This window comes from Asterias rubens, chromosome 1 (genome assembly GCF_902459465.1).
Source record: "Asterias rubens chromosome 1, eAstRub1.3, whole genome shotgun sequence".
NCBI classification, from domain to species: Eukaryota; Metazoa; Echinodermata; class Asteroidea; order Forcipulatida; family Asteriidae; genus Asterias; species Asterias rubens.
Window position 1 is genome coordinate 24,482,031 of NC_047062.1, and position 26,892 is coordinate 24,508,922.

Sequence of the window (26,892 nt, forward strand, 5' to 3'; positions counted from 1 at the left end):
GACTACATAATATTAATGTTACACGAATAAACGTCGCCATATTGGTTTGGATAGAAACTTAAACTTAATAATAATTATTTACAAAAAACTTCACAACTTCTGCATTTGGTCTTTTTCTTTTATACAAGTACACGAGTATAAACATTACAGGAATCGGCATTGACCGAATGCACTGACGTCACGCCATAGATTCGCAAGTCTCGCGCATATTTGAACATGAACCCTTTAAAGTGCGAGAGTTTGTTCCTCTTCACGTGTTATAGCTATCTACGTGGGAACCAACAAAAATCCCAATGTTCAAAATACGCGCGAGATTTGCAGTCTTTGGAGGAAGTCAAACCGTTAACGTGTCAAAAGACGCGTCAACTAAACAGGGCACCAAACTGTAGAGCACACAGTCACATTGACTCCCAAAATGGTCGCAACTAAAATCATTGAGTTGGTGACGTCAGATGGATTTGTTTAAGTATAATTATTTGCCTCATATATAAAACACTTTTTCCGTCCACTCCGCATCCAAATATATTATAACTGCGTAGATATAAAATCTTTATATTCGTCTTATACTGTGAAGTTCATGATTCTGGACTTCGATGAAGATGCTCTGCATACCAACAAAAGTTTGAAGCGCAACTATATCCAAGTTTTCTTGAAATTAGAAAAATTCTCTTAACAATACGGGGAATAAAACGATAAAAAAAACAGTCTAATTCTTATGAAAACACTGTGTGATGATACAGTTTTGTTTTTTCTTGGGAACAAAATAACGGCTCTAAAAAGGGCCGTCTGGTGAGTCAAATGAGTCGCCTTTGTCATTTAGAAGTCACACATAATACATTGCGACCAAATATTTACCAGGTGTTGAAGATTTACAAATATATCAGACTTGTAACATCTTGTTTGAGTAAACTACTCACAGCTTTAAGGCAGTGGACACTAATGGTAATTACTCACAATAATTATTAGCGTAAAACCTTGCTTGAAAACAAGTAATGGGAGAGGATGATAACATACAAGATTGTGAGAAACGGCTCCCTCTGAAGTGAAGTAGTTTTCGAAAAAGAAGTAATTTTCCACGAATTTGATTTCGAGACTTCAGATTTAGAATTTGAGGTCTCGAAATCAAGCCTCTGAAAGCACACAAGCTTGTGTGACAAGGGTGTTCTTTTCTTTCATAGTTATCTCGCAACTTGACAACCAATTGAGCTGAAATTATCACAGGTTTGTTATTTTATGCATATGTTGAGATCAAGTGCGAAGACTGGTCTTAGACAATTACCAATAGTGTCCAATGTCTTTAAACTAGTTTCACAACAAAATGAAATAAAAACAACAGCTACAATTGATCAAAATGTGCACATTCAAATTCCTCATCCCTAATAAAGTGTACTTTTACAGCACAGCGCCACATGCTCTTAACTTCGTTTTTCAAACTTGCTCCCTCTGGTGCACATCAGATCAGGCGCCAAGTTACAAACATTTTCAACAATCATCCTGATATGAACACGGAGCCAATTAATATTATGCATACATTTTGTTGTGAAACTATATTATATAGACCATGTAACCTGTGACATGTTTGAAAAGGTGCCACAAAGCCTGGACTTCTAGCAGGCAAGATCTGAACACAGCTGAATTGAAGTACAACTGAAATCTGATACTTTATGGAGGTTGCACTGTCTGATTTTTTTTGTATCAACTTTTGCCTTGAAGAAATGAGGCACATATCCAAACCTGTTCAGCTGTTACTTGTAAAACTCTTGACTTTTTTTGTGGGAATTATAAAACAAAATGTAATCTTTCCCTTATGACAAGTGTAAATATCTTGCCTGCCAGAAGAACCATGGAATGCATATGGTCACGTTTTGGTTAATAAAGGTTACATGGTCTAACACTGTGAGAGAGAATAAAGAAGCGAGATATTATACCAATGGTTGTTCCACCAATGCGTCTGAGTTCACGAAGCTCAATTCAAATTCAAACTAAAATTCATCTCTCGCAGCACAGTGTTTTACTTGGTTTCATAATAAATATTTGCCTATGATTAATTATGCAGTGCCACTCCTTTTGAAACTCGGGCATTTAGTACACTCATAACAGCTTCAACGCCCATGGCAATGTTGATTAAATACTACAGTGTACTACAATGAGGTCAAAAGTCGACATTTTGTGTCCACAAAGTGTGTGGTGATTCACCGATACCAAACTGATATGCTTCAAAAATCAACCTGAAACTACACCGGGAAGAAGTGTCTGGTTTCCCTCACCAAATGTCCGCTGAAAAGTAGCCGTTAATTTGACAACAAATAATAATATTTATCTCTAAGATAACTCTACACGCTACATGTCTTGAAAATGTTACTTGTTCTTCAAAGTTACTGGTATTTCTTGTTCTTTTTCTTATATGTATATTTCAGTTTAAGTAATTACAAATTGCGTCAAGTGTGTGTCATCCATGGCATCTTAGAATACAACATAATGTGATCAAACAGCTTGGGCAAAACAAAGAAAGACTGAGGAGGAGGGAAGCAAATATTTTGCTTGCTGGGTACTTGGTGGTGAGTCGGCTTAAGGGGACGTGTTTGGACGGTCCTTTGTGACTGAAACGCTTGACAAACAGTTTCCTGTCAACCCGGTCGATTGGAAGCTGGCACCGTATGAATAAAGTCAGCCTAGCGTTTTTATGGCTTACATACAACAGACTGTTGAAGTCGGTGGGAAAACTAAAACCCAAAGAGGGTGTTACTTGACAAAGGTGCACTAGAGTAAAGGCTTTGTAGGTCGTTTTCTAAAAAGGGTTCATCAAAGTAAGGAAAGAGGGGGGGGGGATGGTATGATAGATGAGGGAATTGACTTGGATGGTTTCTCTCGAGCCAACTTCTTGGCATCCCTTTGTTGAGAGGAAGAATAAAACGACCACCAAGCCGCTGTTTTTAATGTCACTCTATGGCTAAATCGCATTTTAGTTTCTATTCATAGGTCACACCTGTAGCCTTTCGTCTGAAACAGTTAAACGGGAAGGAGTTGGATGATAAAGATGAGAAGGACACTGGGTGTCATTTCATCCTGAAGAATCCATTTCCCATGTGTGTCAGAGATCGTAAACAGACACGTCTTGATAGAACTCATCAAGCTATCAACCAACTACTGCAGTGGTTCAGTTTTAGCTATTTGACAAAAAGCAAACGAGATTTTCCAACCAAAGTTTCTTGAGAGTTCAAACAATTCGAGCCTTTGGTTCGATTTAGATTTAGAGGAAGCTAATTGCGCTTGAAAGCATTCTACTGAAATTGAATGCACTTTGTTTGTTTCAACACATCACAAAAGACTCACTGATTTAGCTTTTGAGCACCTGAATTGCCAATTCGAGTCCTTAAACTTACAATATTCCATCAATTATTCAGTTTGTTTGAATTGAATATGGCTTGGTAGTTAGCAATGTCCTTGTAATAATTCTCTCGTAAAAATGGAAAGAGAGAGAGAGAGAGAGAACGAGCGTTGTTGGGTTTTGTTTCTTTTCATGGAAGCGCTTGTGCAGTAAAGATAATTTACCGTCTCATTAAGCACGATGGGGTTAGGTAGCAGCGTGTGCAGGTGTGTGCACTCTTGCCCGTCTCTGGGTTGTAGAGCTTGCCTGGTAAAAGTGAGAGAACTCGTGGTTACTCAATCGTTGAAAGAAGAGAGGGGAGACAGAGGTCCTTGACGCAACAAACTGACTGACGGGATTGGTCTGGGATCAAGGGGGTTGCTTAATGACCATTGAAACATCCGCTTCAATCCCCAATAATAAAATAACGCTAACTGTCCAAAGATATAGGCACCTCCTTCTTGTCTATTAGGAGAGACGTTTGGGGTTGGCTTGAGTTTTTTTTTAGTTTGAAGTGGCAGAGGGAATGATTATGTAAATCGGCTTTTCACCAAGTCCACGGTTGTGCCATTGAGCCTGAATATTGCATATTGTTCGACATGCCTGAGAAAGTACTGTAACTACTGTAGGGTGCAGCGGCGTAGCTACATTGTGACGGATATGCCTGCATGTGTTGGAGTGGTGGTGCTGTGGCGGCGGTCGTTGCTATCATTTCATGGTGTGACTTTGGCCCCATGCACGGCGCTGCGGCCATCGCCGCACTCGCTGAACCGTTCATGCCAGCCCCGCAGGGCTTACCGTCCCTAACCAACACCGGCACGGCAACACGCCGTGGTGACGGCAACGGGTTCATGTCCAGTCCTTTCTCTTGGCGTGATCGCTTCAACTTGTAGCGGTGGTTCTGGAACCAGATTTTGACCTGTGTTGGGGTGAGGCGTATGATGCTGGCGAGGTGCTCCCTCTCCGGGGCTGAGAGGTACCGTTGCTGGCGGAAACGTCTCTCCAGTTCGTAGGTTTGCGCTTTGGAGAAGAGCACCCGTCGTTTCCTCTTCTTGGGCGGGTCTGATGACGAGGAGTCCTGGTTGGGGGACTCATCGTCGCTCCCGCTCCCACTGAGGTTCCCGTTGCTGATGTCGGTGTTCGCTGACGTTGTATTCGACGCCGTGGTTGTGTTCACGCTATTGGAAGTGGTTTTAGCCGAGGACGAGTTCGGGGTAGTCGCCGTCTGGCCGAGAGCTTTTGGTATCAAGAAAACAAAAATGAAAATACCATAAGTATACAAATAAAAATACAATCATAAACCTTACATCTTTGCTCAGTCAGCGGCTGATTACACATACAAACGAATAACATCGCCATGTATAGCCAGCAGCCTTCTTCAGTAGGCAAACAGTAAAGGGCATTAATATACAAGTCAAGTTGCTTAAACAGTGACAGTGTGCAATCAGTCAGAGAGGGGAGGGAAATGCAGGTTTGCTGAACGTGAACGGCATAATGTTAAGACGGCGCACAAAATTCAATCTACCACACATTACCCGTCTCTCCACTACATAAACCATTGCATGTTAGTGTAGTTTAAAGGCCAGTGATAGTGATGGATCGCTATGGAGACCCGAGTTTTCTTATTTTGCTTCTATCCCATCTCGGCTCCATGACAGCAGAGCGATGGCAGCGTAGTTTATCTACTGCCAGTGCAGGCCTCATAAGTCTATCTCAGTGTTTGCTCATTGGCCAAACAAATTAATTCGGAAATGGGCACAAAAAACGATCATTACTTATGAACACAGACCAAGTCGTGGGAAATTCGAAACGGTATTGAGATTTATTTATGGAAGGAAGGCGGGTAGTAATGGGGCTGCAAACAAGCAGACAATTAAACACTGACACCATGAATGGATATCATGTATATATCACTGTTTAAGTTACACATTGGTATACATTATACATTGTGTATAGAGTTTATACAAAGTAACTGCAATCCTTGTTTCCATTGGTACATTTAATCTGATTTGTGTCAAAATGGTATTTTAAAACATAATTGTCATTTACACTACGAAACGCATGACTGACATTTTGATTTCAATACTATTGTTAAACAATAATTTTTAGCAACCAACACGAAATTGTGTAAATGATACTATTTGGAACGTGATTTATCTCGACTTTGACTTTGGGGATTTCTCTTTTATTAAGTTCGCTTTTCGGAATTTTAGGCTGCTGTTTTTTGTCTACATATACCTTTGTTTTTCGTAATTCTGGGTCAGAATTTTTGCCTCAATCTTCTATTATTAGCGTATTGTTTATTGTTTAAAGCCTGAACAAACAATTAAATAAATCAATCAATCAAATAGTAAAGACTGAATCTGCTCTTCACACATTTCTAAATTTATTAAACGTCAATTGTTTGTGAAAGGGGAATGATATACATGAACTTGACTGACCGCTCTAAGCATGAGACATTTGATGACATAGCTTAATGTACGGTGACCGATCCAATACGTGTTGCATTAACACTTAACGTCAAATTTGCGCAGTGTCACACGAGGTATATTGTGTAAAGTTTCAACAACCATGCTACAATTTCGCAAGGGACCCTTGCTATAATGCTCTCGTGTGAATGTGGCTTCATAATTAACTGATACCACTGTTGAAGTAAATGAAGACATGTGTGTACAATTGTACACGTGTATTTCATTCAAACTAATACTTTAATGGACGAATATTCAATGTTGGAAAAGATTTTCAAACGGGACCTTGGACACTGTATACACAAAATGTTGTCTTTCACACGAGATACATTTTGTAAAATTGAACAACCTTGTTACAACTTAGCAAGGGACCCTTGTTATATTTCTCCCGTGTGAAAGAGGCTTTATTTAATGTGTAGGTCCGGACATTTAGAAAAGTGGCGATGCCAGCTTGCAACTGCGTTAATAAATTAATTAATTGAATTACGTGTAAATTGATTTAACCTCAACGGTGACACGTATAGCGATCTGCCGTAACAGCCAAATGGCAGTTAAAACAAACGAGGACCAGTTAAAACTCACCCAAGTGGTTTGTTGGCTAGAGAAAAAGTTGAAAAGTCATTCCTATTTCATTTGAAATGTGAACTTGTGAAAACGCTAACGGACTTGTGAAATGATAAAGCTAACTGATCCTGCATTCCTAAACAGTTTTTGTGTGAAAACCCGATTAATCTCGTCCGTAAAGTCGTCAAAAACAATCTTGATAAAATAAACTAATATTTATGGCTAAAACGAAGGTTTTTCATCACAGCAAACCGTTAGGAACATACACACTATTGCATTGGTCTTACCATCGACTGCCTGTGACAGCTGATGATAGCATGTCAACTAACATACATTGAATTTGCAGAAATTAAACCTAGCAAATTTTCAAATATTAACCTTTTTGAAAAACACCTTAACGAGAATAATTTGATAGTTTTGCAATCTTTGTGTAACTTAACTTTGAATTATCCCTATTTGGAATTTTAAAAGTAAGTTATGTGATGGAATCATGACTTCCTTTCTTTGAGTATGGTTTGAGGTCTAAACACAAAGTTAAATGTATTTGTTTGAATATATTTTTGTGTCAGCGTTTGAAGCAGCCTTAAAACGAAAATTCGTCTACAATAGTAAATTTGTTTGCTTAATAAAATGTCAAATAAGTATAAATTCTACCATGGTGCTATTTTTATTTGAACTGGACTATACCGGGGTAATAAATGATATCAAGTGTAATGGAGATGCGGAGCAGTATATTCAATAACATCATAGTGACTCGGAGTACGAAGGAGTGATGTTAACCGTTAACAAGTAATCGAAGACAATTTGGCATTTTAGCAACTCGCTGTAGTTGAAATGAGGTGTACGACCCCTGTGGTATTAAGACTCACTTAAAGGCAGTGGACACTATTGGTAATTACTCAAAATAACTATTAGCATAAAACCTTACTTGGTGACGAGTAATGGGGAGAGTTTGATGGTATAAAACATTGTGAGAAACGGCTGCCTCTGAGGTGACGTAGTTTTCGAGAAAGAAGTAATTTTCCACAAATTTGATTTCGAGACCTCAGATTTAGAATTTGAGGTCTCGAAATCAACCATCTAAAAGCACATAACTTCGTGAGACAAGGGTGTTTTTTCTTTCATTATTATCTCGCAACTTCGACGACCAACTGAGCTCAAATTATCCCAGGTTTGTTATTTAATGTATATGTTGAGATAGTGCGAAGACTGGTTTGAAAATTACCAATAGTGTCCAGGTTCTTTAATTACAAACTGCGTGTGGGACAATTACAGTAAAACGCAGTGATAGTTTTCTGGGGTGTAAGTTAAATTTCAAATGCAGATTATTATTCTATTACTATTTGTTGATAGTTATAATTAATACTCATACTCAAATTTCAAAATGCAGATTATTATTATTCTATTACTATTTGTTGACATACTCACATGAATAAGGGATAGGATCGGATCCCTGGCTCTGCAACCAACGCGTGTACGGGTTGTCACTGGCATCATAGAATGAGTTTATACCGATGGACTCGTGTGATGTGATAGCGGTGGCCCCGTCCTGCAGAGCTGCTACCGTGGGGGACCCACCGCTCCCTAGCCGGCAGGACCGTGCCTTAGCCGACTCGCTGGCTGCTGCAGCGGCAACCACAGCAGCCGCTTGTGGCATATCCAGTATGTCCTTCACAGAGAAGCTGGTCTTGACGTTCATAGCAATCTCGGTCTCATCCATGAGTGATGGAGCTGTCCACATGGGGGCACACTAAGGAGGATGGGTTTGCAAACTCCAAAACTAAAAAACTCCAACAACTTCACTCGCAGGGTTTTAGTGTTGTTGGTATGGTTTCTTCTTCAGCGCTCACACTTGAAAGACAAAAACACATGCATAGAGAGTATTAATTGAGTGTCGCTGTGAACTCCCAAGAACTCCTGCCGAGAATGGATGAAGTTGTGGTGGTTAGAAGGAGAGGAGGACACTGTGGGACACCGATGCTCTCCGTGTGCTTGGATCCACTACACTGACCAGTAGACATATGACGGATTATCTTTAAAAAAAAATGACAACACAACACGGCCTTCCGATCCAAAACATTGTACGCATACACCATACGGCGAGAGGTAGCTGTGTGTGTGTGCGGGACACGGTGTGCGCACGAATGATGGCCACGGGCGGACAGTGGGCGGCGCTTAGAGTCAATTGCCCAAACAAGGTGTTAGCATAAAATCAATTTGTCACCCAACTCTGGGAGTTAATTTGATTGGTGTTCAAGTACTGCCGTTGACCCGCGTGTCACTGAGGTTTTATTACACACCGGAGGTGGCGGGAGCGCTTAGCCTTTTGTCTGGTTACGATGATACCCACAACTTCATCCCGTCCAAAAAAAAACAAAAAAAAAAAACACCTGACGATCTTTTCATCCCAAATTTAATTGAAGCGTTAATACCTGCACAAAGCTCTCAGCCTCCACACAGAGTGTTGAAACGGACCGCTCCAAATTCAGTATGGATTACGGTTTACGAGCTAGAATTGAGCCGCGTTTTCTCCTTTTGCCTTTTTATCATTCCTAGAATACCAGCTCGTGTATAAATTCAATTAGGATTCGAGACATGTACAAAAAACATTAACACCTTCATGAGAATTAAGCTATAGGAATATGTATACATAAACAGGTAGGAGTTTTAGTCTCCATTTGGTTTATGAAAACATGACAGGAGAGACAATAAGAAATCCACCACGGGACTCACAATACATGCCAAGAGAGTGTCATCAACGGCCACGATTATTGACAAACATTCCTCTTCATTACGCAGACACTATACAAGGGGGAGAAGTATGGAGAGTTTCAACTGAGGACTAAAATCTGCTATGCAACCGTTTCCTATTCCAAGCATGATTTGGTCCTTGGAAAATGTAGGAACCTTTAAAGTCGAGGGTTAACCAACATGTGCTCGTGGTATAAGCTTTAGAAGACTTTTCTGGCTCTTTAGCATCGTTTGGTTACGTTTATACCTTTTAATATAGCACAAACATATAACTTGTGCAAAAGGGCAACCCGAATTGGACCTTTGTTTACACATCAGAATAAAACAAATTAACAAAGACACAAGCAAAAACGAGAATAAATAAACCAGTAGAAAACACAATCACAATTTTTCTGATATATTGCAAGACAATTGGAAATCAGAATATCATGTCTGCTATTTAAAAATGACAGTCTCTTCCTGCACAGTCAGTACCCAGTACAAGCTACACGATATAATTTATACGGAATAAATTTTTACAGAGTTTCTCAAAGAGAAAAGATCTGTATTCTGTATGTAGTCTGTATTCTTCTACATGAAACAGTTGTCTTTTACCTATTATGCATTTGTAAAAGATGCGCTTCCTGAACGTGCTCAGTTAAAAAATAACATTATTTTCACAACCCGGGTGTTTTGTTTATAGTATCTGTAAACGCAAATGCTTGCCCTATAGAAACTTCTCGCTTCTGCACCAACCACTGCTGTGTTTTTACACAATTTTCCAAGTTTGACCAGAACAGAAGTTCACATGTTTGAAAACCAGCGAGCAAAAACGTTTGTCATGCTTTGTTTTTGACACATTTAAAAAGGGCACATCACAGTCGTGCTTATTACAAGTCTAAATAGTGGAACTAAAATTGCTTACGGGGCAATGTTCTGACCATAATCTCACTAAAGGTTTAGATCCATATATTAACCCGTAGAGGCATAGCCTATCGGTGATCTCGAATTCGTGCACCCACTACAGAGATTACAGTGTGCCGGTTAAGGGCCTGCCATCGGACCCTGAGTGACCGGACGCAGACTACCCCACCAAGGCTCAGCCTTCCGTACCATTGGACTTCACAGTGGGTCCGTGGCTGTAGTGCAAACCCACCTATAAAACATCAACCCTAACTTCTAGCTCTTCTATCCGGGGTGATGGTGTATGGGGTTGGGACGGTATCTAAACAGGGATGGAGTGGCCGTCGCTCTCCAAATCTCAAGTCCATACAAGTTGTCGCACTTCATACCCCTACGTTAAAACTTGACTACTGTTTCCACCCAATAATGTAATGTCTCACATTTTCTTTGACGAGTCGGAAGACAAAATTCATGACAATTGCAATTTGTTTGAAACTTTTCTGACAAAAGCAGCACTAGGAAAGTTTCCGGATTAACATATTATAATCCTTTGTATTGGTGTACAAATCCTTGTGAAAAGTTGGATTTTAGTTTAAAATTATGAATTAAAATGACTAAAGTTGTCAAGTAAGGTTGTTCTGCGTATTGTTGATACTTCAATGTCTGTTAATCGTCTGTAAGAAAATATTTGTTTCACGGCAACAGTTCATGCACGATTGATGCATTATGTACATGAATAGTCTTGTGGAAGAGTTTTACGACTACTAGACTGTGCAGCCATGGTGGAGTGGTGCAACCTTTCGTGAGATCTTTCCCCCAAGGATGCAAGCCGTATATACTCGACTACAAGATCCAGGAATGATAGACCGAAGGCCCGTTAGCTTTCCCCCTCTTCTCCTAAACTTTGGGTGGTAATTATTTTCCCAACAATTTTTCCAGTTGTCACTCCGATCTCGAGTGTTCTTCATTATCAATGAGCGGTTTAATTTGTTACCAACTTGACGCAGACAAAAAGCGGGCGCTGTCAGTCAAACCTGTGATAAATCGCTAAATGGTGATATTTTTCTCGATAAGATCTCGGCCCCGAAATCGCAGGGCTTTTATATTATTGTCGCCACAGACAAGAGGGGAACAGAGAGCAATATGCCACACTGCTACCAAACAAACCAAGGACTATCATTTATGTAGGTTATCCGAAAAAAGGAGCATGTCGCTCCAAGGTACAACACTGCAGAAAAGGGAGTTGTTTTATGTAAACTTCAAAATCCATGCAACAAAAAAACACTACACAGTCGAGGGGCTGCGTGAGGACAAAAGACACTAGTCCGCGGGTTTGTTCCTACGGACAAATACAGTTGCCTTCACTCACATAAACTGATAGTCCAACAAAATAGCACGAAAAGCAATTTGCAGAACATGACTGATATTGAAACCTTCAATTACGATTGAAAAGGAATTGTCTGTAGAGACGGTAAAAAAAACCTTTTTCAAAAAACCTTGCAGACAGGAGAACACTTACATTGCTGTGGGAAAAAACATAAAAGAAAATACACGCTCGGGCGTATAAAAACGTAAACTAAGAAAAAGTTGATATGCATCTGATTGAGTACACACATCAATGGCGTCACTCAATAGACAAATACACAGCGTTTGCCTTTAGGGAGGGCACCTGCTAAACCTACCATACTTTTAGTATACTACTTTGAGAAGAAATGACAAAAAAAAAAGCCGGCATGCGCAGACGATCTTTGACTAAAGGACAAAGTGATCTAACGGCGTGGGCGCGAAGTCGACTCGGCCTTTTATGCGCCTGTCAAAACCTGCAATTTATTAACTTCTTTGCAAACTTTTTGGTCATCCTGTTTTTTTTCTTTCTCACTCTGTCTTTCTTTCTTTCTTTCTTTCTTTCTAGAAGGAGTTTAGTTTATATATATTTTTTTCCTAGAGATAACGGAGGGGGAATTTGCGATATTGGGGGTGGTCGTACTTTAACATTGTAGGGCCACCCCTGCTATCAGATTATTATTTGAATTTATCTAGATTTTGAGAGCAGAGGTAGAGTTTTAGTCAAGGGGCAGGGTAAATTGAGGCTATGTTGATAGACTTGATAAACCTCTCCAATGCTGACAAAGAGGTGGGATGACACTTGTTGTGTGTCTTTATCATATAAATCCCACGTTATATGTCCATGGATAATTAATACCTGGTCACACAGAAGTCAGAAAAGTGGGACATGAGATTAGGGGAAAACTGACAGCGTATCAATACTGGGCTATAATCATATTCAAGGTTGCTGGGACGAGCTGGATATATTTGTAACCAGGCTAGACATTATTGCAGTTGTGGATGTTTGTGTGCTTCTCTAGAAACAACTTCAGGTGTTGCTTTATTAGAATAAAGCGTCTCTGATGTCTCTGATGTGATTGAAAACATGTTATTTGTTCAATTTGATGTGCCGTTCTGCCGAATTGCCTTGCTTTCAATGCATTATACCAATAGAACTTATAAATTTAATAGTTTGGCGTGTCGTGACCGAGCGGTCTAGCTATATTCCACCGGACCCAAAGCTCATCTGCTGTCAGGAGTAGAGTGTGGGTTCGAGTCCCTGTCATGACACTTGTGCCCTTTGAGCGAGGCACTTAACCATAATTGCTTCGTAAAAGTTGGGAAGGTAGTGCACTCTGCTGTACCAGCCAGGCTCCTAGTGGATGATACCCTTGCATAACATTCTTACGGACTGTAATGGTTGTTAAAACTATTTCAACCCCAGGAGTATGAAATGCTGAGTTGGGTCGTTAGCCAAAGCAGTGGCCGTCCAGGCCTTGTAATGTTAGGCAACGTCTCATAACAATATATATACAAACACTGTTTATAAATGTGCAAATTAATTGCATTATATGCACCGTTGAGTTGTCTGACTATGATGAGGAAACTTCGATCTCCATCCGTGTACTTTCTTTTCGGTGATGTAAATTTGGGGCGAGATGCCAACACGTCTAAGAAAATGATGTGTAATCTTAGTATAGCCATTTGTAAAAGTCGCATAAGAACAGATCAGTTTGACCCAAAGTTATCTCAATCAACTTTTACTTCTCTTTTGTTTTCATCTCAAAGCGCATAGGGACTTCTCTGTTTATTGTGATATGCGCTCTACAAAAATGGTTCACTATTATTATTATTATTAATGTGGAATATGATAAGGTTAAAACAAGACACCAAGTACAAACAACACCTATTATGCTAATACTATAACAGAGGTATATAGCTCAATGATTCTCCATAGAATAAGAAAAATAACACAACGCAAACCGGACGATTGTTCCACAAGAATGCCAACAAAGCAATACCGACTGACTAGCGTTTAGGATATCAAGTTTATCAATTGACTGGCTAGTTCACAACAATATATACTTTGAAACGTCACTTCAAATGTATCCGATTCGTGCTATTATGATTTAGCTCACCAGATCAACTGCACATGATCAACGGATCACGTTGTCATAGCGTAACTCAAAACCCAGAAGCACCGACTGGCGTTACCCGAATGAAGGCATTTGGTGTCTCCTTCTTCAACGGCAAGAACAACATCATTCCAATCTCAACACTTCTTTAATGCTAGACAATTATTTAATAATTATTTGCTTATGGGTTTTACAGCTCTCGTGTGTTAGTGCTCAACATGGCTTCGCCAATCCCTGTGGATGGCCTTGGTTTGGTGGTTCTATGATTTGGACAACATTATCTGTCTAGTTGGAGTGTAATGGTGATTATTTTTGGCATTTACAAACAATGCATTATAAGGGCACTTAAGAGATGCTGATTAGACATTATTGGCCTAAAGCATTAGCGGACTGGCACATTACAACTGTGTGGTATATGTCTCCACCGTCCAATATTCATAGCAGGTGTTTCATTGTGCAAAGGTAATAGTTCGCAAAGTTAAGTTGCGGACAATTAAGTACTGTTCCTACGGCAGTCTTGTCCAAGGCTCTGTGTTCAATATTCAAAAAAGCCACACAAATTTTATTCGAACACTGTCTTTGGAAGATTTGTAAAACAAAATCCTCCATAGATTATATGATTTATTTATTTTGATTTATTTAATTGATTTAATTGAAACAAACGATTGGTGATACCTTTGAGTCAATTGTTGCTTATTAATAACATCTGTTTGGCGTAATTAATTGTTGTCAATCTCTCTAATGGAAGTAAGAATACGGTTCAGTTTTAAGTTTGGATACGGTATGTTAAAATGCAATTTGACTCATATACTTATTGTGATTTTTTGTGGTGCACAATTAAAATAAGCTATCGAAATCTATTATACAGGGTTAAAGATGAATTGCAGCTACTAACATTTATTTCAAATATTATTTAAAGGCAGTAGACACTATTGGTAATTACTCAAAATAAATATTAGCAGCAAAACCTCACTTGGTAGCGAGTTATGGGGAGAGGCTGATGGTATAAAACATTGTAAGAAACGGCTCCCTCTGAAGTGGCGTAGTTTGCAAGAAAGGAGTAATTTTCCACGAATTTGATTTCAAGTCCTCAGATTTAGAATTTGAGGTCTCGAGATCAAGCATCTGAAATCACACAACTTCGTGTGACAAGGGTGTTTTTTCATTCATAGTTATCTCGCAACTTCGACGACCGATTGAGCTTAAATTTTCACAGGTTTGTTATTGACAATTACCAATAGCGTCCACTGTCTTTAAGAATACGGTTCAGTTTTAAGTTTGGATACGGTATGTTAAAATGCAATTTGATTCATATACATATTGGGATTCTTGGTGATGCACAATTAAAATAAGCTATCGAAATCTATTATACAGGGTTAAAGATGAATTGCAGCTTCTAACATTTATTTCAAATATTATTTAATATCACAGTTCAGTGAAGCACTGTTGTAAAATATGAACATTACAATATTGTTACGATAAACACGTGATACTATTTCATGCTTCATTTTAGCTTTTAAACTTCCATGGCCATTATGCAGACCGTGAATTTCAATCTATGTCAATCTGAAGCGAGTTCGTTATGATGGCTGACAAAAATAAAACATGTGTTCTTCATCCGTAATTTGGTCCCTTCCTCTTATTTATATAAACAGTAATCAAGTTACAAGTAAACCGAGACCTTTGTGACCGCGTCCTTTATGAAACATTGTAAGTATCAAATAGATACGAAAGAACCCTGTGCAGTAACGAGCGAGAAGACATCTTCCAGTCGTGATGAATTTGCCGACTTGCTTCTTAACTGCAGTGTGTGTGTAGAAACATCCAAAGGCAGATCAAACAAAACAGTCCTTAAGTACTATCAAAAGGCCCTTGTGATATCGCACACTTCTTGGCCTTTGTCAACGAGTTTATCCAAAGGTTTAGAGAACCCGCCATAAAAGAAAAAAAACCCGTCAACAAACCAAACATGGCTTCTCATTTGAACAGGAGATGGAGAATGTTCCTCCACCTTTTTCTCCCAGCCTTGAATAGGTTTCCTTGTAATCTATGTGTTTAATTTTGTTTGTTTGGGTCCATGGCAGTCAAGGCAATACTTCTTTACACACGTCCCATGGACAATGGCTGCAGGTTTTTCTTTTAGATCAATCATTCAGAGTTTGAGCGATGACATTGTCAAACAGCAAAGCAGGCACCGATAAATTACACAAGTTGTAAAGTCGAGAGGGGGTTATTTTAGTGATGTCAAACTCTTTTGTTCAAGCCACAAAACTTCAAAGGAAAATATTCGTTTGTTATGAAACACCAATCAAAGGTTTACTGGGGACCTGAAAGAAGCCTTTCGAATTGGACTAAATCTTATACACTTAAAGGTATCGATTATATATTGCAAGGGGAGTGTAGTTTTGAACACAACTTATGATAAACAAACTTCTATCTGGACATCTTAATTGTGACATTATCTTAAAGGTATTATATTGCATCTTTGTTTAGATGAGAGCAAAGTCATTCACATCCTCTGGTTTTCAATAAATGTTGTGTAATCAACATTTTGTAAATCTCAGTCAACGTTAATAGGGATAGCCGTGTTAGTCTAAAGGATGAAAAAAAAATGAACTTAACTCAAAATTACCTAATACTAGAAAAACTGCATGATCTTACGAAGTAGTTTACGTTTTGCCAGCGATTTCTTATACCGATTGCTGAAATCGAACTAAGTAACAACGCTGTGTCTTGCTTAAAAAAAAAAAATTGCTTGTCTAAAAACACAAACAAAATTCCCGATATCCGAAGTGACTCATTATATGCCGCCTGTTCTCGAACACGAACCTATAACATTAAACAATGAATGTCGACCACAATCAAATAAAAAACACCAACGTGTCGAGTCCAACTCTGTCTTTATTATGATCACATCACGCGATTTGATGGGACTAATGATCAGAGTCTAAAGTTTGTTATGTGATAAGACTGTAGTGTATCCACAGTCTTTCATATAGTGTATGAATAGTCGTAGCCTGCAGACGACCGTACATTGGCCGAGTTTGTACGGGGTGTCAACGAAGCTTTAGACGGTATAAGGTCATCGTCGGATCACGGAGAATGCTTTGGACACACATACCATGACTGACGGGGCCGGATTAGACGTCAGACCTCCAACTTGGTGTTTTTGTTTGTTTGGCAAACCGCATAAAACCCTAAACAAATAAAACAAAATTACAGCCGCGGCACTCAATAATGTAACACGGTTTGTTTTCTTCAAAATTTGTACCATCCGGAAATGATATTTCCAACAATTTCTTAAAAGATTTGGCAAAGAAAAAAAATCCCATAAAAAAATGGCAAACAAGAAAATTGTTTGGTGGCCTTATACTTAATTTGAGGTATAGAGGCACGGGTTGCCAGGTGTAACATTACTGCTGAGGGGATGTAAACAAGAGGGTGGTTATCTAACTGTGATGAACTTGGCAATTTATGATCATCGCGCCAATTTCGTTCCGTTGAGCAGCAGGCTTAAGTACAGCAATCGTACCGAATGAACGCATTCAGCTATAGTCTCATGACTAAGGTCACAGAGTCACACTGCCACTCACAGCCAGCCGACCCTGCCTGGCCAAGCCCTCGATCTACGGTATGCTTCACTCCTTCCCCCATGGTACTTCATTCAAGCTCTCGTTAAACTCTCCATTAAAGGTGTTGTTAAACAAACACTAACAAAGAACCTGCGCATCAAACTCTTCTATCGACACTCAAGATGGGTATAACTTTTGTATGTTGTCGATACTAGGGTGTGATATGAGTGGTAACTTTGACAAGAGGAATAATGAGGTACAAAGTGGACACGGGGTGGCTAGATCACAGGGCAACCGAAATCAACTAATAAACAGTCCCTTTTTACATTCATACAGCTAATATAATGGCATTTAAAGGCAGTGGACACTATTGGTAATTACTCAAAATAATTATTAAAACCTTTCTTGGTGACGAGTAATGGGGAGAGGTTGGTAGTATAAAACATTGTGAGAAACGGCTCCCACGGAGTAGTTTTCGAGAAAGAAGTAATTTTCCACGAATTTGATTTCGAGACCTCAAGTTTAGAATTTGAGGTCTCGAAATCAACCATCTATAAAACGCACACAACTTCGTGTGATAAGGGTGTTTTTTCTTTCATATCTCACAACTCCGATGACCAATCAAGCTCAAATTTTCACAGGATTGTTATTTTATGTATATGTTGAGGTACACCAAGTGAGAAGACTGGTCTTTGACATTTACCAATAGTGTCCACTGGCTTCAAAGGCAGTGGACACTATTGGTAATTACTCAAAATAATTATTAGCATAAAACCTTTCTTGGTGACGAGTAATTGGGAGACGTTGATGGTATAAAACATTGTGAGAAACGGCTCCCTCTGAAGTAATGTAGTTTTCGAAAAAGAAGTTAATTTCAGATTTAGAACTTGAGGTCTCGAAATCAACCATCTAAACGCACACAACTTCGTGTGACAAGGGTGTTTTTTCTTTCATTATTATCTCGCAAGTTCGATGACCGATTGAGCTCAACTTTTCACAGGTTTGTTATTTTATGCATATGTTGAGATACACCAACTGTGAAGGCTAGTCTTTGACAATTACCAATAGTGTCCACTTCCTTTAATAAGCCTAATTTTAAACTGCAAGCTAATAATGGACGGGAAATTTGAATTCAGCAGACTTACATATGCATTCTAGTGCCAAGTTTTGTAACAGGGCGCAGAATAGAGTGGGTTGAACTTCTTAACATCATTTCACACTACTTTGACATGATACGGGTATATTTTCATTGGGTATTCCCAGTTCAAATGAATCAGTTTTCCTTGCAATTCATTCTATCCCATTTATGCAGTTTGCATTTACTATTTACATGAAACGGATTGATATAAGACCGGGTAATGCCCAGTTTTCGTAAATGCTATATGTGCAAACACAGAAGACCATAACAATAAAACAATTTTCCCACTTATGATCCACAATGACATCAGCTTGACCTAATCACGTACAACCGCACCTTGTCCCTTTCCCAAACTGATATATGAATATTTTTACCAAACAACGGTTTGCTCATCAGATTAATATAGATTTTCCATTCTCTAATATTAATGCGACCTCCCGATGACCAGCCAGCCGCCTCGTTCCCGTGTCTCTCTCGTTCTATCCCGATACCCAACGACGTGGCCCCGGTGCGTTGACAGGGAATATTTGTCTATGGTAAATTACCGCTATAAAGACGTGATTCGTAGCGATCACGGGTGTAAATCAAACGGGCAGGCTGACGCAAATGACCTCATGGAAAGCTTGCTTTTATGGGAGTGATTACGCTTGGAGAGCGAGGGTTTCCCCAGTTCTTGGATTGTAATAATAGGGGTGCAGATCCAATTTGTAAAAAAATATACATGTGTTTCTACAAAAACATAAAATGATTTAAATATAACCCCCAAAACAACAACAAAAACGAAACTAAAGTACAGCGTTGGTAATTATTGAAAAATTGAAATCAAAATGCTTTCAAAATAAATTAAAAAAAAAATCCGTGTGGAATGACGTCAAAGTCTCAGAATAATATTTGAAAAAAAACTCATCCGAATTACATTGCTCATTTCGATTGTTGTCACAATACAAATGAACACAGGAACGTCCAAGCATAATCATGCACGATCCTTTATGAAAATACACATCACATTTTTTTTCCCTGTTTTCTTTTTGTTTTCTTCACAAAAACGAGGTTGTCTAATTATTTTGAGACTTTCAACGGTTGTGTGTCCCAAACTAGAGGTTGGTGACTAATTTACTATTTTAAAAAACAATATAGGGATATACAGATAATTATAATATTAACTTATACCTTTCTAGTTATTAAAAAAAAATGTTCCGTCATGTAGCCCATTTAAAAAGATGGACCTTTAACCTTGTTTATGGGCACCTTTCATTGAAAAAATAATAACAATAAAAGGTGTATTTTACTATGCTAATCTGAGAAGAATCATTACTGATTTCCCCTCTCTTCTCTCAGCAGTATTACTTCACCAAGGATGACTTTACCCAGGATGACTTCACTCATGTGTTTTTTTGTTTTAAAGCCAGTGGACACTATTGGTAATTACTCAAAATAATTATCAGCATAAAACCTCACTCGGTAACGAGTAATGGGGAGAGGTTGGTAGTATAAAACATTGTGAGAAACAGCTCCCTCTGAAGTGACGTAGTTTTCGAGAAAGAAGTAATTTTCCACGAATTTGATTTCGAGACCTCAAGTTTAGAATTTGAGGTCTCGAAATCAAGCATCTGAAAGCACACAACTTCGTGTGACAAGGGTTTTTTTTATCATTCATATCTCGCAACTTCGACGACCAATTGAGCTCAATTTTTCACAGGTTTGTTCTATTGTGCATATTATGTTGAGATAAACCAAGTGAGAAGACTGGTCTTTGACAATTACCAATAGTGTCCACTGTCTTTAAAACCAAAACATCCATTATGAATGCTTTTATAATGCAACGACCATGTGTAATTACAGCAAATCGGTTTTCATGTATTTACTCTATTGAGTTGTACGTAGTCTGTGGCTTCATATGAAGCCCGTAAGCATGTTGACTTTACGGGGGGAACCAAACTTGGATTGACCCCGGTTGTTTGGTAAAGTAACGAGGGCTGGTTCAGGCATCAGGCTGGGTCCAATCGCAACCATTCCCCTTCATTGATGTCTGCCCCATGAACGATATTATATCAACAACCTCAACTCATATAAAAAGTTTAGTATCAACAATACATTACCAGCATTAGCCCCAATATGCAGCGATTACACGCTAATAAAAACGACACCGCGACCGAATCCAGATAGAAAAAATGTTGTTGGTATAATAAAAGTTATAATTAAGGGTTGGAAAGATCATATCATTCCGAGTTGCGCGGGCGCTCGAAAATAAAAAAGGTATAATAACGACAAAACAAATATAATTCGGCTCTTTGTAAAAGATTTGACTAAACTAAAGACTTCTACTGTGGTGGGAAAACAACACTGTAGGTCAAAGTCGGAAGGACATTAGCTACTCCGCAAATGAACTTAAAGGCAGTAGACACTATTGGTAATTACTCAAAATATTTGTTGGCATAAAACCTTACTTGGTTATGAGTAATGGGGAGAGGTTGATAGTATAAAACACTGTGAGAAACGGCTCCCTCTGAAGTGGCGTAGTTTTCGAGAAAGAAGTCATTTTCCATGAATTTGATTTCGAGACCTCAGATTTAGAATTTGAGGTCTCGAAATCAAGCATCTGAAAGCACACAACATCGTGACAAGGGTGTTTTTTCTTTCATTATTATCTCGCAACTTCGATGACCAATTGAGCCCAAATGTTCACAGGCTTGTTATTTTATGCTTATGATGGGATACACCAAGTGAGAACCCTGGTCTTTGACAATTACCAAACGTGTACAATGCCTTTAAACATCAACAACTACGTTTGTCATTCAACATCAATCAAACAAAATATGTTTTCGAGAGAAATTACAGACCACCTCCCCCGTCTTCACCGTTTTAATAGCCCACATGGTGCATGCGTTATTTTAGCCCTTGCATCGGCAAGATGTATTAGCTGTAAGCCTACACAACTCAACCGTAATTATTACGTGCCATGGGACCCGCTCCAAAATGCCTACACTTTTCCCATCTTCAATAAAACATTACAAACGTATTTAAGAAAACCTTCGACCGCCGCCTGTCGAGGCCGAAGATTTACGATGTACTTCATTATAGATGAATTAAGTTGATGAGAAATCATTGAGTTTAAAACTCCATCGCCACTCATTCTCACGCATTCTTTGTAAGGGCCTGGTTTTGTGTGTGTGCTGAATGTTACCAAACGAAGAGGGCGCTGTTTATCATCCCACGTCACATTGATGTTCTTCCCCATGTGGAATGTTTTTTAACGACTCCAACAAAGTATTTTGTTTGTGCTTCTTAATGACGTAACGGTTGAAGTATTATACAACCCACCGAATCGTTTGTGTTACCACAATGATTCACTTCTATGAACAGGAACTGTAGCAACAGCATGCAGCAACATCATCGTTCACAATCATATTTAAAGGGTCTATGTACTTTTTGTAGAACGAAAAACACAATGTCTACAGATTTACACTAAACTTACAGTTTGAAGATAGTATAAAGCTTCCCTGAATATAATAGTTGCTGAGGAGCTGTAGTTTTTGAGAAATGAGTAAAACAATGTCATGAAAATAATTTTCGTCTCACTGATCGTGAGACGAAAATTATTTTAGCTTTTAAAAACGTATTTTCTTGACATTGTTTTACTTATTTCTCAAAAACTACAGCACCTCAGCAACTAATTTTAAGGGAAGCTTTGTATTATCATTATCTTCAAAACTGTGTAAGTTTAATGTAAATCTGTGGACACTGTGTTTTGTGTTAGAAAAAGTACCCACATTCTTTAAGTGAAGTTATAATGGATAGTCAACACGTAAAAAAAAAGCAAATTAATGAAACAAGCGTTTTGTGCTTAAGATATTGTTCATAATAACAAATGCTATACTGATGGCGAGATATTGTGAATTCAACCAATCGGAGTCTGAAATAGAAAGTGTTTGTAGGGGTCACAATGACTGAGTAAGAGTCACTTTCTTTGTTTTTCAAAAGTCTTTAAGATTTCTCGATAAAAACCAAAATCGGTTACAACGAACGACGCCAACGGATAATTCTCATTATCAGTCTAAGATTTTTACACCAGTTTTAGATCTAGGGTTGTTGGTTTTTAGAAACAACTGACTGGAACCTGATAACTTTTTTTTTTTTTTTTTTAATGCAAACCAAGACTGCTCGATTAAAACCTGAAAGACTGTAAGGCAAAATCAGGTGAAATATCATTCCAAACTTGCTCTTTTCGTGAGCAGATTCCAAGCCCTTGCGAAACCCACCCGGTACGACCCTCCCTGCTACGAGAAAACGTCGACAGATGCGCCGGCGATTTATTCCATTTGCTGCCCACTCCGTGGCCCATTTCCTCGGCGGGAAATATGGAACAGACCTCCCCCGGATCGAGTTACCGAAGATGAGGGACCTCGCACGTAGCTCGCGCAACCGCCGTTCCAAAGCGGCCCCGTACGGTTTCCTATTCTACAGTTAATCGGTTTAGCTTGGGGGAGTCGGCAGGCAGTTGCATCGAGCCCGTTCCCATATTTCCCTACTTATTGGTGTTTCCTTCGGATATTTGATACCAGTTTGATAAGGGTGATATCTCACTTTGCCCTGTTTCCATATTTCTGGTCGTTTAGAACGAAGGGAGTCATATCTGTTAAGAGTGAAGATTGTGTGTCATGTAAGTTTTTATTACTAAGAAGTTTAAGGATTTCACGGGTAGTGGAACAGAGACTAAAGGCAGAATCTGGCTTTAATGGACATGTTGAGTCACCTGCTTTGAATAAAACCATCCTTTTTTCAAATAAGTTTTCAAAAAGACTCTGGACACTATTGGTAATAATTTTGTCAAAGACCATTCTTCTCACTTGGTGTATTTTAACGTTCCGTATGCACAAAATAACAAACCTGTGAACATTTGAGCTCAATTGGTCGTCGAACTTGCGAGATAATAATGAAAGAAGAAACACCCTTGTCACACGAAGTTGTGTGCCTTCAGATGCTTGATTTCGAATCTAATTATGAGGTCTCGAAATTAAAATTCATGGAACATTGCTTCTTTCTCGAAAACTACGTTACTTCAGAGGGAGCCGTTTCTCAGAATGTTTTATACTATCAACCTCTCCCCATTACTCGTTACCAAGTAAGGTTTTATGCTAATAATTATTTAGGAGTAATTACCAATAGTGTCCACTGCCTTTAACCATACAACCGCATGTACCTCATATATATACTACACAAACAACCAAGGAGCATAGAAACAATGCGGTACTGGCTTTGTTTGTTCACCAAACAAAGTAAGCAAGTTTGAATAATCAACAACTAAGCCGGAATGAATGTGCATTTGATTCTATACCTTGACTGGAAAATGTCAACTGTTAATAATAAGAGATTGCTAAGAGCCATGCATTATTAACTCAAGAGTATATTGAAGATCAGTACAGTGTAATTATATGTGATATAAACATAAAAGCCCTGCTGTCTTCGATGAGCATTCGGAGCTCGCTTCGTCTTCCTCGTTTTATTTCTCCTGGAGCCGTTTTCCCGCATAATGTGACGGCGCATGTTTGTGAATCCGAGCGAAATGCCGAAATTGACATACCCTCGAACGAATCGAGTAGCTGGCGATTCAATTTCCACACGGAATGCCAGCTAACTCAACTAATGGACGCCGATCATCACTTAAGAAAAGGACGTAGAGGAGGGTGGACATGAAGAGAAGAAATCACTTTTCAATTCAATGGAAAAGGTTAAGCATCTTGTTTGGTTAATTAATAAAAAGCATTATCAACAACATTTCAAATGGCAATGACGATTTTTGTGATGCATTTAAATATCCCAAAGTCGATAAATTCCATTTCGTGTTTGCAATGAGTCATTTGTAAACTGCTGTTTCAAGGGATAAGTTTACGCCCATTTAGCATTTCCCATTGAAACATTAAAGATAACGCTTCCATTATACTTGTGTGTGATTTCAACTAAAACCCTTCTGCGATTTTGTTTCATCCGAACAGCCAAACAAGTTATAATATATAGCCCCATCATTTTAGCTAAAATATGTGATGGTTTAAAAGGGACGGTACACGTTTTGTAATCGTCAAAGACCAGTCTTCTCACTTGGTGTATCCCATCATAAGCATAAAATAACAAACCTGTGGAAATTTGAGCTCAATTGGTCATCGAAGTTGCAAGAAAAAGATGAGAGAAAAGTAACCCATTGTTGGACGAATTTGTGTGCTTTCAGATAGGAATAAAAGACTTCTAGCTAGAAGTCGTTTATTATTTTAGTGAGAAATTACCTCTTTCTCAAAAACTACATTACTTAATCCGTTTCTCACAATGTTGTATACTATCATCAGCTCTCCAATGCTTGTTACCAAGTCAGTTTTTAAGTTAGTATTTATTTTGAGTGATTACCAACCGTGTACCTTCCCTTTAATGGTTTACCCTTCCTTAGTTTTCTTGTCAACTGATTATAGAACTCAGGCTTATATTATTTAACACCCAGACATCCAAATTTGTAAAGAATTTTGAGTAATGATAATTGAAGTTAAGTGAAGGAGAATTTTGTTTAAATATTGTTAGAGCTAGGCTTAAATTTAAGCGATCAAGCCGACTAACAGCTATATTATTCGTTTTTGACAAACTTCCTCTAAATGTTTTAATTGTTTTGTTTGGGAACATGTGTTATATCGTGTATGAAAACACGGTTGTAACGACCGCAGATAAACACACAAATTTCCGTTTATTCCCCTTCCTATAGACAGTAACACGAAAGCGTAACACCATGCCTATATTATTTCATTAATCTCGAATCTGAATTTGCAGAAATCAAAATGACGACCGTACAAAATCTTTTCAAAATGTAAATTGGATGAAACACGATGGAAACACGTTACTATAATACGTGTGAGCGAGTTTGGATGTTTAAGCCCATGTGGTATTATGCACTGAGCGGAATTCGCTTCGCGTCAACATGTTAAGTCCGCACATCGGGCAGCCATGGCGGGCAATCGGAATTTAACGAAAACGTCAAGATGAACTAAAAAGCGATTACCTTTGTGAGCGTAAAACGTCACAATGATTACACCCTTAATTAGTTATGACTTAATTTGGGCATAAACAATGAGTAAAGTTATTTAACACGATGCTTTCTGAAAGACTCGAAATGCGTTTCGTTGAGCAATGGTACATTACATGGGACGACGTTGACAAGTCTATGAAATGATTATTATTAGTAGTATTAATTATACGATAAACATTTAATGATAACTATAACAAAATATTTTAAGCTGTTTTATCTTTGCGGGAGAAATGGAATAATATTTTGTATTTCATTTAAACAATTACATTACACCGCCATTAGAGTGACGTCTTTGTCCTCAAACGTTCCGATTTGCTTTTTAATAAGTCAGTTGCTTTTTTTCATTCATTTTTCATTGATCATAATAAATTATTCAATCATCATAGTTAATCATTTTTCAAGTATTGTGCTATAATATAATACTCTTGAATTAAAAGCTTGCTTTCAAAGGATTACTTATCAGTTAAAATATGCTCACACTAAAATTATTATGGAAAGCACATTTCCATTTCTGGAACAAAACTTCACTTTGATTCTAAGAAATGGATAGAAGGGAAGGGAACGTATAAAGTAAAGGAATCAGATCAATGAAAACACTACAGTGAAATTACCGGTAGCTTAAAAAAAATACTTCCAAGTGAGAAGTGAATAGCATTTTCAGGTCAGGCAATTAAAGAAGTTATCCAATGGGCATGAGTAGAAGTCCGCACAAAAAATAGTTAGCTTGAGAAATTTTGTCTAAACTATTTAAAATTTAATAGTTATACATTTATTATTAGGATACTTAATAAAAAGGTTTCTTATGAAAAACCACTGAACCATTATGACCAAAATAATTGTTGAACATTTCAACCCAAGAAAACAAACAACTTTTTCACCAAACCGAAAGGAAAACATTTTTATTAAAGGAAAATGTGGGATAAATGAAGTCAGAATATAAGAAAACAAATTAGAAGAGTTTAGTTGTCGACCTCGCCAGTGACTGTCATTTTTAAAACGACATGAGATGTTGATTTTTTTTTCAATATTAATTATGTCAAATGACAAGTGGAAATACAATCTAAAGATTTGACAGATGTAAGACAAAAAGTTATTTAAAACATGCATAATCAAACAAAATTAAAAATGACGCAATAATTATGATAATTTAACAAACATGTAAAATATCACTCCAGCGAAGGAATCAGTACGTGGGAATATTTAATTGGCTTAAATAAGAAAAAATTGTTAAAAAGAAGGATTTTTTATTTTATAATCATCCAAATCAATTTATTGAGGCAGATTGTGCCCTGAGAAGCTTGGAGATCCAGCAGACACCCAAATGTGCAGTAATGCGCAAGAACGTGTACAAATAAGACATTCACAAGTGTGTGACACTTTAGAATTGCATCTATACTTGGGAAAGAGAGAATCTGTCCCCAGCGATAGTAAGTAGTGGTGGCCCAGTAAATAAAAACGATGCCCCCCTCTTCAAACTAAAATCAAGCATGATTCCTTCGGCTGAAGTGCTCAAGCGCGTACTCCGCACCAAGTAAAGACCCTTACCCGTTCTCAAGGAAGCTGATGACTTTAGGAGGAGGACCTCAGAGAGGAGAGTGAGAGTGAGAGAGAGAGAGAGAGAGTAGC

At 38.3% G+C, this 26,892-nt stretch overlaps 1 protein-coding gene across 2 annotated transcripts; it reads right to left on the bottom strand.

The window, feature by feature from the left end:
• Nucleotides 1–1,262: 1,262 nt before the first annotated feature.
• Nucleotides 1,263–26,892, bottom strand: LOC117300346 (homeobox protein Nkx-2.2-like). 2 transcript variants are annotated; one of them, XM_033784119.1, is made up of 3 exons: nucleotides 26,812–26,892; nucleotides 7,828–8,250; nucleotides 1,263–4,603 (listed from the first exon to the last, which is right to left on the bottom strand). In XM_033784119.1, exons 2-3 carry the CDS (start codon nucleotides 8,138–8,140, stop codon nucleotides 3,915–3,917), a joined length of 1,002 nt encoding a protein of 333 aa, XP_033640010.1. In that variant the 5' UTR covers nucleotides 8,141–8,250; nucleotides 26,812–26,892; the 3' UTR covers nucleotides 1,263–3,914. The 2 variants fall into 2 exon arrangements, with proteins under 2 accessions (XP_033640010.1, XP_033640004.1); XM_033784113.1 differs by lacking the exon at nucleotides 26,812–26,892 and having other exon boundaries at nucleotides 7,828–8,414.

Bases quoted from the DNA above. Each gene is read 5' to 3' on its own strand.
- LOC117300346 (XM_033784119.1), bottom strand. From the start codon at position 8,140: ATGTGGACAGCTCCATCACTCATGGATGAGACCGAGATTGCTATGAAC. The intron at 4,604-7,827 runs GTGAGTATGTCA...TGATACCAAAAG, and splicing joins CGATCCTATCCCTTATTCAT to CTCTCGGCCAGACGGCGACT.